General features: G+C 43.7%; 1 protein-coding gene across 3 annotated transcripts in view; it reads left to right on the top strand.

Annotated features, from left to right (window-relative positions):
* LOC135495768 (short transient receptor potential channel 4-associated protein-like) overlaps window positions 1-15,591 on the top strand; it is a 390,467-nt gene that overhangs the window by 280,636 nt on the left and 94,240 nt on the right. For all 3 annotated transcript variants that reach the window (XM_064784679.1, XM_064784678.1, XM_064784676.1), the window contains one exon: window positions 7,323-7,406. In XM_064784679.1, the coding sequence (XP_064640749.1) occupies window positions 7,323-7,406 (84 nt within the window). The remainder of the gene's footprint in view (window positions 1-7,322; window positions 7,407-15,591) is intronic.

Genomic DNA, 15,591 nt, shown 5'->3' with positions numbered 1-15,591 from the left:
TTATCCATCTTTCCTCCACATGAGGTGAGCACAATGGCCCTGGCCATTTCATTTGCTCATCTGACAAAGTCAGCGAAGCTGGTAATATTACTAAGGGAATGGTGTCTGTCCTTCCTTCCGTGTCACCTTTGGGCATTTTGTAACCGCAAGGCCTAGGCACTTCGTTGACGCTGCTAAATTAGGCGTAACCCAAGATGAACTCAGAAACCAAAAATCAGCGCGATCCGACATACATTAAGCGAATGAGGTCATCGGGAAGTTTAAACTTCATTCCTTTATACCTCGGTCCACAGAGGAAATATTGTTTTTGCATCTTGCCGAATATTTTTTGATAATTTTTCATTTTTTTTACTTCTAATGGAATTAGTTTAGTTTTCACCGCCAGTTGGCGCTACAGGCACATTTAACAGAATTTTTGACGATTCAAAAGCCCGGGCTATGACATATAGTTGCGCAGTTGTATTCTGCGCATGGAATTGGCCAAGGAACCAGGCTATATTTCAGCATACCCACTGTGACCAGTCTAAAGATGGAAGATTGATTTTGCAACAAGTAACCAATTTTTTGCTAAAAAGAAGTCAAGTAGGCAATATTATCACTAGTTCCTTTCAGTGGGTAGTCATAAGGTCTTTAGGGACAACTTTCAGAAATTAGTTCTTGAAAATTTGGCCACAATTCTGTGAAAACGATATTAGAAGTGCACGCTCTCGGCTCTGTTCGCGAATTATTTTGAAGTGGAGAATTCCCACAGTATGTGCAGTGAATCGGTTTGCATTTTAGTAAGTACTACGATTCTCACATGACTAAAAAGTAGACAAGCAACACAATAATGTTACTCCCATAAAAATTTATTCCAAATTGACGGAGCTACGGCATTCTGTTCGGCAATTGGCAGCGCTGATAAAATACATTGCATGCTAATGCATGCCAAATGGCACACTTTAAAAAGCGCTCATTGGACAATGTAGGGAATCACCAGAAATGACGTCATCGCTGGTCTAAATCTATATTATAATATACTGGAAGGGGGACGAATAAAGTAACACTTAGAGGCGTTGGAATCGCCTTGAAATTTTGCATGAATGGTAGTGACACCTTACCCTGATGCAACGTCTTGGTTTTGTTCAAATATTTACTTCAGCGGAGCAGTAATGAGGGATTTTTAATGGCACACTGTCAATTCTCTTTACCACTCACAGAAGCCAAGCCATTGCTGTATCTGAAGAGGCGCGCTGAACCTGACATGGCCTTATCAAGGAGCTGCTCACGGTGCTGAACTTCTAGCTTGCCTGTCGACTAAGTGCCTTGCCCGAGACATTGCTACATGTAGGAGGAGCACGCATTTTAAAGTTATAGTAGTGATAGTACAGTTGGTTCGAGCCATTTGGAAGCCGACATGTGAAGGCCTATCCGAGTTCTCCTGCTTCTTCTTCGTATAAAAAGGGGCATATTGCTGACTAAGGAACGAGGCATATTGTCATTGACTCATCATCTCTATAGGACCAATTGATATACTCTTTATGCACGCATACAGCAAGCCACAGCTAGGTTTGAGTCTGTGGACAAATGGTTTGATTAAAATGTCTCTTCAATATTGCTCCTTTATTGCATTAGATTTTCATCGCAATTCAATCTATTCAAGATATAGCCCATTTGAACCTGTCTGCGCCACGGGTATAATGATAGTAAAAATAGATTGGTTCCGGATCGACTCACTAGGGATCGCAGTAGAGCACAATGTCATGAAAAACGAGCCTTTGTAAATTCCAATCACCTGCAGGACAGGTCAGTTTCTCTCAATAATTTTGTTGACTCCTGTAATCTCTACCTTATTAAAAAAAAAGACAGTGGTGTTAGTCCCAAACTGGTCATATCTATTTATTTTGACCTCTGTTATCAGGATACCTCTCAATTACAGACAGCATTTTGTATCCTTGATTACAGCACGTACAACCTAGCCTGGACATACTACAGTTGTCCATGGAGAAGTCACATCCTCTCTGACACTTCTTGTCTGTAAAGCTACCGATACAATATACTGAACTAGGGATATCTTCCGTTGCCGCCTGTAATATTTACATACCATGGATGATTAGTTCAGTCATATTTCATCCAGCTGGCAGCTCTGCATTGGAAATTTTAGTGGTATAAGGTGTTCTCTTGACCTTCAAACAGTAGTATAAAGCCGATATTTACTACTTTACACCCTCAGTCCTATGTTGTTACTATTAGGTCATCCAGCTGAGCGCCAGGCCCGTGGGCCTCTTGTTACAAATAGGAAGTGGTTCATTTTCCCACCAATGAGCTTGTTTTGGCGAAGTGATGTGAGGTAGAACCTATGCATAGGGTCTCTCTAGACAAACTTCTTCTGTGGTTCCCCGGGGGACCCCCAGCCATTCGCCTTATGGCAGGTGGCGCGCCCGGCCCCTCGTCCCTCTTTAGGGACGACGTTCTCACCTTTGGCTTCCCCAGGTGGTGCAGGGCCGGGGTTCACCGCCTCCAGCGCCTCACGGACCAACTGCAGTGCAAAAATCTCCGGGAACGATCAGCGACAGGCCAGATCAAGCGGCTGGTGGCTTTTGACCTCGGTCATCAGCCTATGGAATGTGACTTCTCAGATTCATATTCCCTTTCTAGCCCGGCCTCTCAGGCTGACTTCCCCTCAGGGTGCGAGGACCCCGCCATTGTGGCAATCTTCGTGCTTTGGTGAGGTAGTATGTCCCACTAGAGACATGTGCTCTCCTGTCGGTCTACCCCGCTGTCGATCGGATCCCCTTCAGGGATGCCGCCGAGCAGGAACCGGACGTGGTACCTGTCCGGGCATTCAAAGAATTGCCCCCGTCCCCGGCCCTGATTCGAGCCTCCACCTGGCTGGACTCAGCTCTTGGGGACACATCGCCGTCCTGCGGGGGTCACAAGCACGCCTTGGTCTCGACCTTACCATCCAATTGACCGGGCGCCTGGACGCAGGGGGGGAAGCGTTTCACAACCTCTTCACCTCCGAGACTCGCGTAACAACCCGATTACTATCGGGTCTCACCGTCGGGATCTGACCCTGTTTCATTGTCTCCTCTTTAGGATAACATTCAACTTTCCGGGTTAGTGCTCCCCAAAGTCCTTGCGTCTCCATCCCCCAAGGATGGGAAGAATGATGAGGCCGTGCCTTTTCACCCCATGGGCTTCAAGCTCCATTGCTATTAGATGACTGGCTGCTTCGTTACCAGGCTCGATGCTGTCTGGGAAAGCAGGCAAAGTTCCTGCTTCAGACAACCAGGTGAGTGGGGTGGCTCCTAAATTTGGACAAGTACGAGCTAGATCCGTCTCAGAACTATGTCTTCGTTGGGGTGCGCTTTCTCACACGAGAGAGGCTCATGTCCCCCCCCCTCGGCACCGGATTCTCAAGATCCGGTCCCTGATCGGGGTATTTCGTAATCGGGACAGCGTCTCAGCTCAACAGTTTCTGTCTCTGCTCGGCCTGCTCAATTTGGTGCCGAACCATATTCCTTTCGGCCGCCTGTGCATGTGACCCCTCCAGCTTCTCCTCCTTTCGAGTTGGGGTCCTTTTTCGGACCCTCTCGTAAGATTTCTATCCCGAATTCCCTCCTGGAGGAGGTCTGGGGTTTCTGGGCGGCCCTAAACGGAGCTCCTCGGCGGAGTGCAGATCAGTCCTCAGCCCCCTCAGATGTCCCTGTTCAGGGACGCCTCCCTCTATGGCTGGGGCGCCCATCTGAACAGAGGGGACCTGACCACCAAGGGCATGTGGTCAGCGGAGGATTTGCACCTCTCAATCAGCATTCTCAGGGTGCAGGCTGTCATTCTGGCGGTGAGGGCCTTCACGTCTCGGTTGAGAGGCCACAGGATTTCTCTCTTCTCCGACAATTCGGTGGTCGCTTATATTCGGAGACAAGGGGGACGAGGTACGACACTTTGTGTCGCTTCACTTGGTAGCTTCTGCAGCTTTGTCGCTGCTTGGAAATTCAGCTCCTCCCCCATCACATCCTAGGGAAGAGGTGAGTGGAGCCTTCACCGCGAGGTTGTGTCCCGTCTGCCAGAGATGTGGGATGCTCGGTCATGGACTTGTTTGCGACCCGGCTAAAGAAAAGATTCTCCCTGTGTTATTCGCCTCTTCTGGACAAAGAGGCCTTCGGAGTGGACAGCCTGTCGGCCTCCTTGATCAGCCTCAACGCTTATACATTCCCGCCAACCCCTCTGTTGCTACCGGTACTGAACAAGGTGGCCAGTTCTCGGGTCAGAGTTTGTCTGATAGCCTCATGCTGTCCGAACCAAGCTTGGTTCCCAGTCTTGCTGGAACTCCTGACGGACCATCCCCGCTGTCTGCCGGGGTGGGACCATCTGTTGTATCACCCGATCAGCCTGGTCTATCATCAAGATCCTTCTTTCTACAGGTTTCACTCCTGGAGACTATTTGGTGTTTTCTCTGAGAGAGAGGCTTTTTGGAGAACATTATCCGTAAAGTCGTTCAGCCTTAGAGACAGTCCACCCTTGCTTCATACGACAGCAAGTGGGATGTCTTTCGTGACTGGTGTGGGAGAACAGAGTTTCTCTGGTCGCTCCCTCTCTTCCTAACTTCGTTAACTTATTCTCAGTCCCGAAGTTTTTGATTCAGGTGGTCAAGGGCTATCACTCTGCCTTTTTGGTCACTTTAAAGTTGACCGATTCCTGGCAACCATCTTGGGATGATGCTGTCTCATCGTTGCTTCGCAATATGTCTCTGGAACGTCCGCACTCCATTCAGCATACCCCCAAATGGGATCTCTCGGTAGTGCTAAGGGCCCTCATGAAGTTTCTGTTTTCTAACCTTTAACCTCTAGCCTTTCTGGTGGCTTTGGCAATGGTGTAGAGATGGTTCAAGCTCCATGCGTAAGACTTTGATAAATTGGCTTTTAATGAGAGGGGCGCGATCCTAGAATTTTTCCAAGGTTTTCTTGCAAAGAACCAGGAACAGCACACCTTCAGGGACCCGGTTTTAATCCCCTCCTTGTCCGCTACGGTCTCTAGGGATCTCCCGGACAGAACTCTCTGCCCGGTCTGGGCATTGAAGTTCTATTTTGATAAGACCAAGGTGCCTGCCATTCGTCTCGGTTTATGTCATATCGGGAGGGGTTTACTAGGGAGATAGCTGCTGCTACAGTCGCTAGGTGGTTGGTAGCCACTATCCCGATGGCCTTTTCTATGACTCTCGGTTCTCCAGAGCTTCGCCGCCTGTGGCGCCATTACGGCCCACGAGGTTCGTGCCATCTCTACTTCTTGGGCGGAGTATAAGGGAGTGGCGCTTAACGAGGTTCTAGATGCAGCTCTGTGGAGTTCCCACTCCACTTTCTCCCAGTATTATATGTGTGATTGTTCCGCGTTAACACACGGTATGTGGTCTCTTGGTCCAATTGTCACGGCTGAGCACGTGGTCTAGGTGCTTCCCTGCCTAGTCCACTCGTCGAATTTCTCTCTCTCCGGGTGTCTTATGCCCCCTGAGTTTCAAAGAAAAGGGGGGGGGATTGACATTTGTCCGGGCTGGCATGCCCGTGCACTCGCCCGTCTGGATGTCTTAGGGTTAAGCCACCTTGGACTCTTGAGAGTTATTCCGTGGGTCCCATTTTGGGTTTCCCCTATTTTAAATCGCAGCATTTCTTGTAAGTCCACAGTGTGCCTCTTGATGAAATGTGCTGAGTGGTTACCATGTGAGGTCTTTTCCCCCGCTCTAGGAGGGGTGGGTTGGCTCTCCTTTGTTCTTCTCAAAGCGTCTTGTGGTCATTAGCCCGGGTCAAAAGTCTGACTTGGGTGGTGTGCCCAGCCAGGGGTCGAACACAGAAGTTGATAACGATGCCAATCGGTATTGGAATGTTTTGAATTTTTACTATTATTTCGATAAAAGTCTCTTCATAACACATATAAAATTTGGTGGGAATTAAAGCACCATTGGTGTACTTTTTTCACCAACCTATATTTATTAAAATGTACACAGAATGTACACACTGGCTAATAGAGGTCTTTAACCTATAGCATTTTAGTTATGAAGTTGACTGAATTTCAGGGTTATTGCAGAGTGTACATGTCACATGGTAATTGGTTGACATCTGTTCAACAGTTTTAATAGGAGTTTGTTTGATTTTCAAGATGGCGGCCTGGTGGCCATATCTGTCATGAGATTTGACTTATAGATACATAATCACATGAAGTTTGGTTGCAATCAGATTATTAGTTACAGGTAAATAGGACTTTGTTTAATTTTCAAGATGGCCACCTGGTGGCCATATTGGTTGATGGATTTGACTGAAAATCAGGGATGTTGTAGAGTGTACAAAGATATACAATAACATGAAATTTGGTTGCAATCTGATTTTGTTTAATTTTCAAGATGGCCGCCTGGCGATTTGAAGTCTGAGCGGGTTCAACTTTTGGGGTAGGATAGAGAGTCCCTAGATACATGTCCTCACAAGTTTAGGACCTTCTAGCTCAAATAGAAACGAAATGTGCCACCTATCGGTGATTTAGTGAACTTTGACTTCTGTGACCTTGAAAAGTAGGTCATATCGCGAAAAAAAAAAAAGTATGTCTGGGCATATTGCCCAAAGCTACCATCACACTAAGTTGAGGCCATCTAGCCCTAGCAGTGACGAAAAGTGTTCCGCTAGCGGACGACGGACGCCACGGTATCGTCTAAGCTCCCGTGAGGTGAGCTAAAAAGGTTAAAAGTGCAATATCTCACTTATTAGTGACTTGTTTTCGATGATATTTTATGGTAATTACTCCAAGCAACGATACATCACATGTCATACCGACTGGTTTGACCTATATACTATACATGTTGCATGTTTCTTAACCAGGATGGATTCCTAACCACCAAAAATCTATGCTGTGAGCACAATGGACCCTGGCCGTTTCATTCCAAGTGAGCAGAAGACTCCTCAAAATCGGCCGAACCCCTACGGAAAGCTACGAAGCAATTCGTCATGACTTGGGCTTAATTCCATATGGTATTCAAAGATGGCAGAACTGTATATTATAAGAAATCAATGCTTTACTGCATCTACCGCTATGCTGCCTACCAGTACGCTGCGGTAGGATGTCAATCAACCGCTCCACGGTTCGCCAGTAACGAAAGGGTTAAATGCCTTGTTTTATTGCCCATGTAAATTTTTAAAACTGTTTTCTTGATGGGAGGAGATTCCTTCTAATCATATTTGGGGGGGGGGGGGGGGGGGTAGCTCTGAGTAATGTCTGTAGTAATAACAGTCAATTTTACGTTCAATTCTTATCAACTAACTGATTTTTAAAGTTGTTCTCTTTCTTTAAATTTCTTTCAGAGATCTGATGTGTAAAGGTCGCAAGGGTCTCCTCTCAAAGATTGTGGATGTCATGAAGAAGGAGCCTACTGCATCTACTTTCAGGTCAGTTATTGAAAAATCATCCCGGCTAGATTCCTGGTCTGGCCAGAAGGAGGCAGAAGGTCTTGCATCTCACCCGCACGACGAAAAAAATCGGCCGAGTGTGATCCTCAACTTGGCCACCAGGGGCCAAAACAAAAAACACAAAAAGTGTTATAACTCACCTAATATTTGTCCAATCTTTACCAATTTTTTATTGCAGGATAAGATAACAGGTATTCACAATATTCACTGGAGTTTTCAGGTCTGTCGGGTGTTGGGCCATGCATCTGGGCCGTCCGTAAACTTTTTACCTTGTCAGCGCTCTACTGTCTTCTTTTTTTGACGGATTATTTTCATCTTCCATTTGTGCATATATAGGCCCAAGATCTAGGCCAAGTTGGATTTTGAGAGCAATTCAATTCCTAATTTTGCCACCAGGTTGCTTTTTTTTCTTAAAAATTTAAAATGGCTGTTTGTTACTCATGCTTTTAGCTAGGGTGCTCCATTTTTAGCTCAGCTGACAAAGTCAGCGAAGCTGGTAATATTACTAAGGGAATGGTGTCCGTCCTGCCATCCTTCCATGTCAATTTTGGGCATTTTGTAACCGTAAGACCTAGGCACTTTGTTGACGCTGCTAAATTAGGAATAGCCCAAGGGGAACTCAGAAACCAAAAATCAGCGCGATCCGACCTACATTCGGCGAATGAGGTCATCGGGAAGTTTAAACTTCTTTCCTTTATACCTCGGGCCACAGAGGAAATATTGTTTTCAAATCTGGCCGAATATTTTTTAATAATTTTTCATTTTGACTTGTAATGGAATTAGTTAAGTTTTCACCACCAGTTGGCGCTACAGGCACATTTGACAGATTTTTTGACGATTCAAAAGCCCGGGTTATGACGTATAGTTGCGCAGTTGTATTCTGCGCATTGAATTGGCCAGGGAACCAGGCTATATTTCAGCATACCCACTGTGACCAGTGTACTGTAAAGATGGAAGATTGATTTTGCAAGAGGTAACCAATTTTCTGCTAAAAAGTAGTCAAGTAGGCGATATTATCACTAGTTCCTTTCAGTGGGTAGTCATAAGGTCTTAAAGGTTACTTTCAGAAATTAGTTCTTGAAAATTTGGTCACAATTCTGTGAAAACGATATCGGAAGTGCACACTCTGTTCGCGATGAATTTTGAAGTGGAGAATTCCCACAGTATGTGCAGTGAATCGGCATGATTCTGTTTGCATATTAGTTTTTAGTACTACGATTCTTACATGACTAAAAAGTAGACGTTTTAAGCAACACAATAATGTTACTCCCATAAAAATTGATTGCAAGTTGACGGAGCTACGGCATTCTGTTCGGCAATTGTCAGCGCTGATAAAATACATTGCATGCTAATGCATGCCAAATGGCACACTTTAAAAAGCGTTCATTGGACAACGTAGGGAATCACCAGAAATGACGTCATCGCTGGTCTAAATCTTCTATGTAATAATATTAGAAGGGGGACGAATAAAGTCACACTTAGAGGCGTTGGATTGCCTTGAAATTTTGCATGAATGGTGGTGACACCTTACCCTGATGCAACGTCTTGGTTTTATTCAAAAATTTACTTCAGCGGAGCAGAAATGAGGGATTTTTAATGGGACACTGTCAATTCTCCTTACCACTCACAGAAGCCAAGCCATTGCTGTTAAGTTATGCAGGGGCTTAATCAATTACCTGCACTCCCTGTGGGGTGAATAACATTACCTTTTGAACAGCTGGCTGTAGGGGGATGATTGGAACAGCCGGTATACCTGCTGACCTGCTGAACCCAGCTAAATGTTATTTTCAATCCATGATTGCAGGTCACCTGATTTTCGAGATTTCGTGGGGAAATTGTAAACAAACGCATGTGTGCAGTTCAAATGTAAACAAAAATGTATTTTTGGTACTTTTGGTTGCTGGACTTGGGTTTTCCCGCAGTTAGGAGCTGGGGTCAAATTGGTGGTCTATTGTTTATGGATGCTGTTTTAGTCAGAGGTAGCCCTTGATTATGAAGGGATTTTCAAATATGAAAACGACCCTTTGTATTGTAAATTCCAATCACCTGCAGGACAGGACAGATCTCTACCTTATCAAAATAAAAACAGTGGTGTTAGTCTCAAACTGGTCATTTCTATTTATTTTGACCTCTGTTAAATCAGGATACCTCTCAATTACAGACAGCATTTTGTATCCTCGTGCTGTACAACCCAGCCTGGACATACCACAGTTGTCCATGGAGAAGTCTCATCCTCTCTGACACTTCTTTTCTGTAAAGCTACCGATACAACATACTGAACTAGGGATATCTTCTGTTGCCTCCTGTAATATTTACATACCATGGCTCTGCATTGGAAATCTTAGTGGTATAACGTGTTCTCTTGACCTTCAAACAGTAGTATAAAGCTGATATTTACTACTTTACACCCTCAGTCCTATGTTATTAGGTCATCCAGCTGAGCGCCAGGCCCTCGGGCCTCTTGTTTATCATATGTGCATCTATTAAGGATTCATCATTTATAATACCGGTTTTTAATTTGGCTTTGTTTTAAGGGAAAACTAGGTCAAATGGCCGATTCCTTTTGGGTGCCTTTGTCAGCACTCTGCTGACTTCAGTTTTTAGCTACGCTGGCTTCCAGCTTATAAGTAGTTCCAGCCAAATAGTTGCATTTACATCCGAATTTGATGTAGCAGGGCCAGAAAATGTGCCAGGATACCAATATTTTGAACTCTTATTTCGATAGGATTATAGCTATTTACAACAGAAAGACTAAACGCCCCGTAATTGGCAGTAATTGGCAGATTTTAAGCTGGAAACTGTCGTCTGGTCAAAAGTGGCAAAACAGCCTCGATCCTACCTGTCTCTGTAAAGTTCTGAACGCGCTACACATAAGGCATTGCCCTAGGGCATTGCAGCCGAGGCTGATAAAATGATGGCCATTTTGCGAATGTATATAGAGTGTGTACGTTCACTTCAAAACATAGTTCCAATCTAACTTTCTCATAACGAGCAGTTAGAAAGTGGTATTTCCCTATATTTTGATTCTCAATGTCAACATGTCGTTTTGTGGGGTTATTTTGTCTAATTCTTATTAATATTGCCGATAAAAGACACGTAGAGAAACCCAGATTCATGTGCTCAGTTCATCTACGTACGGTAGACGTTTTGACAGTAAACCAGGGTGAGTTTTCTCTGTATTTTCTCTTGATTTGCTAGGTACAATTGGCCATGACAACTGTTATTTGAAAAGTCATAGTTTAGAATGACTCCCGTAGCTTGTTTACATAGGAAGTGTTACCGTTTTTGGCTTTCTGTCTCGTTAAATTTGCTCAGTCATTGAGTCGAAGTCGAAGATCAAAACACACATGAACGCCATAGTACATTTTATACACAAAACGGTGTTGCAAAAAATTCTTCCCAATCATCAGAATGAAATTATCGTAATACTTCACAATCATCTATTACACCCAGATATAACAACTACAGGAGAATGACTTTGAAATCCAGACAAAACTTTGTTATAAGAATAGCTTCTTTGTATTTATAAACATCATCGCCGTAATCAAAACAAATCCGAACGCTAGATGAAGAAACATGGCGGACCGCTTCACAAGAAGTTACGTTTTCTCTTTCTTGTCAAAATAAGAATGATATCGTACACCTTTGATAGTTACACTGGTCAGAGTATACAAATAATAGCGACGAAGTAGTCTGCTGGAATTGCGAGGTATTTTTTACGAACAATAAAACTCCCATTCTATGCTGATACGGAAAACCGTGAGGAGCTGCATGAACTGGGCCTACATTATTCACCATACGTTACAGTTACATACCCGATACCGGGACATGAACAAATGCAATACATTGCAACATATGTGCCGGGAAGTAAAGTATGCATTGCATGCCATGTGTCCAAACTCTACCAAGGTGAACGTTAGTAAATAAGGGTGAACTTTTTCAAATTTAACTTTATTTTATCCCCCCCCCACCAGTTCACTAGTTTTTCACAAAAGTTTTGATGTTTCTTTGTACAGTTAGGCCTATGTTTTACCTTACCACCAACATGAACAGCAACCATACAGGGTTGTATATCCTCTCACGGTTTTCGCGTATCAGCACAGACTACTCATTGTTTTTGTAACATAATCGGGAATGTTAATAATAAGTATCTTATTTTGATGGTGTTTTTTTACAAAGTGCTATTTTTTTCATGTTTACAGGATGATGCTGTCTATTATCTACGAGCCATTCCGGTGGTCTCCACTGGCAAAGTTGTGTTGCTGTGCATGCTGTGGAACTGGTGACACGAAACCAATCAGCCAGTCAGCCATGAGATTGACAGGATCGGGAAAGAAGACGCTGTATCTTAGCTGATTTGTCCTTCACGTTTTGGTCTTGTTTTACTGTATTATACAAGTTGATTTAATAAAGAAGCCTTGAAATTGAATAGGCATCTCGGAATTTTTATTTATTATAATATTAAAAAATAAAGCTTGCCTATTAAACCTAAACTCTTGAACATGCAACCTTTAACCCTTATACTAGTGTCATGCTCGACCTTAGGTCGAATTAAAATTCCTACCCCTTTACTGTCGGGCTCGACCCTGGGTCGATAGAGAGGGTAATGCCTCAGAATATAAATTATCCATGGCGCAATTGGATTCCTTTATGTTTAGTTTATCTGCCAGTGTAAAGACGGCACTGCGTCTGATCATTTGATACCTGGAAACCAAATTGTTTCTACATGAAAATTTCCCGCAACTTGCAACTGAAAGTCAAGCACCTTTTCAGAAGAGGTCAGGCATGGTGATGTAAGAGGCGTCATCATGCCTCATGTCACAATCAAGTAAGTGACCACATTGTAGCCTGATCGATATAAAAGAGGAGCGTGATGTATAATAATATTAATACGAGTCTTATATAGTGCAGTATCCAACCATTAGCTGGCGCTTGATAGGCCTCTTTAAAAAGCAAATGTTTCAGTTGTCCCTTGAAAGATAACAGAGAGCTGCAGTTCCTAACAGTTGATAGAAGTTTGTTCCACAGCTGAGGGGCTCCAATTGAAAATGCTGTACCACCGACTGACATGACATTGGCCTTTGGGATAGACAGAAGAACGGCCGATGAAGAGCGCAGAGTTCGAGAAACGGTATGAACGGTGAGAAGTTCTGAAAGGTATTGGGGAGCAAGTTGGTGAAGACACTTGTAAGTAAGAAGGAGAACCTTGTACTTGATGCGCTGTTGCACAGGAAGCCAATGTAGAGACCTGAGTACTTGGGAGATGGAAGATCGTTTCTTGGTCTTGGTAATTAGGAGAGCGGCAGAGTTTTGTACCTTCTGTAGGGGTGTAATTGTTGAATTAGGAAAACCAAGGAAAAAGAAATTACAGAAATCCAGGCGAGATATTACAAGAGCCTGGACATATAACCTGGTGGTATTTGGAGTTAGGTATTTTCTGATTTTCCCGATGTTACGAATGTGAAAATTGGTGGCCCGTACACAGGTGTTAATGTGTTCTTTGAAATTGAAATCACGGTCCAAGATCACACCCAAGTCTCTTGCAGAAACAGAAGAATATACATTTGCATCAATGATACGGATGGCGGGGAGATTAAAAGTGCTGCTGAAACTGCGGGAACAGATTACCAGAATCTCGGTCTTGTCGCCATTACAGCTAAGAAAGTTGTCAACCAACCAGAGATTTAAATCGTGGACAGCATTAGAGATCTTGGAGCAGGTTGTACTAATCTCAGTTATAGTGAAGGCCACATACAATTGACTTTCATCAGCATATAAGTGGTACATAATGGCATGCTTACGGATGATTCCACCAACTTGGGTAGTGTAGACAGTAAAAAGTACTGGTCCCAGTGTAGAACCCTGGGGAACACCGAACTTGATAGGACCAGGTCTTGACAATTTGCCGTCAATGCAGACCTCTTGTGATCTGCTATCAAGATAAAACGTAACCCATGCCAGTGCTGTGCGAATAACACCCGTAGCAGCAAGTCTCTAAAGTAATCTGGAATGGTCCACAGTGTCAAATGCGGCGCTCATATCAAGTAATACAAGGAGTACACACTTCTTTTCATCAAGCGCATGAATTATGTCATTGTGTACTCGCAAGAGTGCCGTTTCAACACTGTGAAGTGGTTTGTAAGCAGATTGAAACTTGTCAAGAGCACCGTTTTCAGCAATATGGCTTGATAACTGACTGCAAACCACCCTCTCCAAAACCTTTGAATGGAAGGACAGGTTAGAGACTGGCCTTTAGTTTTTGAGTGTGTCAGCATCTAAGGATGGCTTCTTAATCAAGGGTTTAAGAATAGCTCGTTTGAAAGAGCTTGGCACCGTGCCACTTTCCAATGAGGAATTGACTATCTTACAAATCAGGTGCATAATCTCTCCTGGTAGGCACTTCCTAAGCAAAGATGTTGGGAGTGGGTCTAATGCAAGCTGTATTGGTTTCATGTCACTAATGAGTTTGAGTAGCCCGTGTTCAGTTACAGGCTTAAATACATCAAGGTATGAAGTCAGTGAATAATGTTCATCTTATGATTTATTCAAAACTTACGCTGGAAACTTGTCTCTGATGATTTGCACCTTCTCACTGAAAAATGAACTGAACAGTTCAGCAAGTTCAGAAGAACACTCATGACTAGGCAGAGTAACAGTCCCCCTTCCATACAGAAGTGATTTAACAGTCTTGAAAGTCTCTGTAGTTGGTGAATTGAGAAGACGAGCTGAGAAATGTTCCACCTTGGCAGCTTCGATCATTTTGTCAGCATTACGAGCTTGACTTTTCCATACCTGGCGATCAACGGTGAGTTTACTCCGGCGGTATTTTTTCTTGAGCTTGCGCTCCAGCTTCCTCCAAAAGATTTGATGTCAATTGATTTGACCTTCCGGTATGTAATAGTTTTAACAGGCAATGGAGGCTTGGCCATGTTGACCGTGAACGACACTGCATAGTGATCGGAGATGCTGGCATCTGATACATGAATGTTGGACACAGATGCATCACCGACCCTTGAAATAACAGCATCTAACAAGTGGCCCTTGTCATGGGTTGATTTGTCAACATGCTGTAGAAGATGATGATGTGCAAGAATGTCAGTGAATCTCAACGTGTCTGGGTGGTCAGTGTTTTCAAGATGAAAGTTAAAGTCTCCAGGGAGAATCAACTTGTCATGTGGCATTTAAGGATGTGTCACTAATTAACGTATCGAACTACTCAAAGAAAATTCCACGGTTTGAGTCGGCACTTGGTCCTTTCTCCGGCATATAAACCAAGAGAAGCAAATACACACGACCCAGCTAACAAATTACATGGGACCCATATGGGTGCCAAATGGGCAATCTGGGTTGCCAATATGGGCCCCATCTAAACAAACCATATGGGGCCCAGATGGGAAACATGGGGCCCACTTCAACCATGTGGGGCCCATATGTGTTTTGCACCGTGGACGCCCATGTGGGTACCATCTGGGCAAAGTGGGGTATCTGGGTATGACGTGGGGGTTGCATGGGCAAGCACCACCTTAAACCCCTGTAAATCCCAGTTAGTGCCCACCTGGTCTGATGTGTTCTACACTTCTTTGAATAGTCTATATCATCCCCAGACACGTTGTCTCAAAAAGGGATTGGGGACACTGAGTTGAGTTCATTGAAAATGGAAAAACGAAACAAAATGTATGATAAAAATATGAAAATATTTATTTGATTTCTATAATGAATTGCAGTTGATATAGAAATACTTATAATATACTGAGTATCAACAATGTCAAAGCACCAATGTCATTGAATAAACCTGAGATTTTGTCCTGCATAACAAAATGTATGATAAAAAAAATGAAAATATTTATTTGATTTCTATAATGAATTGCAGTTGATATAGAAATACTTATAATATACTGAGTATCAACAATGTCAAAGCACCAATGTCATTGAATAAACCTGAGATTTTGTCCTGCATTTCCATGTTTTGGCAAGTCACTATTCATCACTATGGTTATATATATTCCTTATTGTCACTATCAGTATTTTGTGGCTCTGGCAGGGCAGGGTCATTTCCACCTGGCACTGGCAGTTGTTGTTCATTGACGACTTCAACTCCTCTCGCCGCACGTTTTCCTCCTAGTCCTCGATCACGGGCATTCGTGAACCATGTTGACATTTTCTC

The sequence above is a fragment of the Lineus longissimus genome, chromosome 11 (assembly GCF_910592395.1).
Source record: "Lineus longissimus chromosome 11, tnLinLong1.2, whole genome shotgun sequence".
NCBI lineage: Eukaryota > Metazoa > Nemertea > Pilidiophora > Heteronemertea > Lineidae > Lineus > Lineus longissimus.
This window is presented reverse-complemented; position numbering and strand designations above follow the sequence as displayed.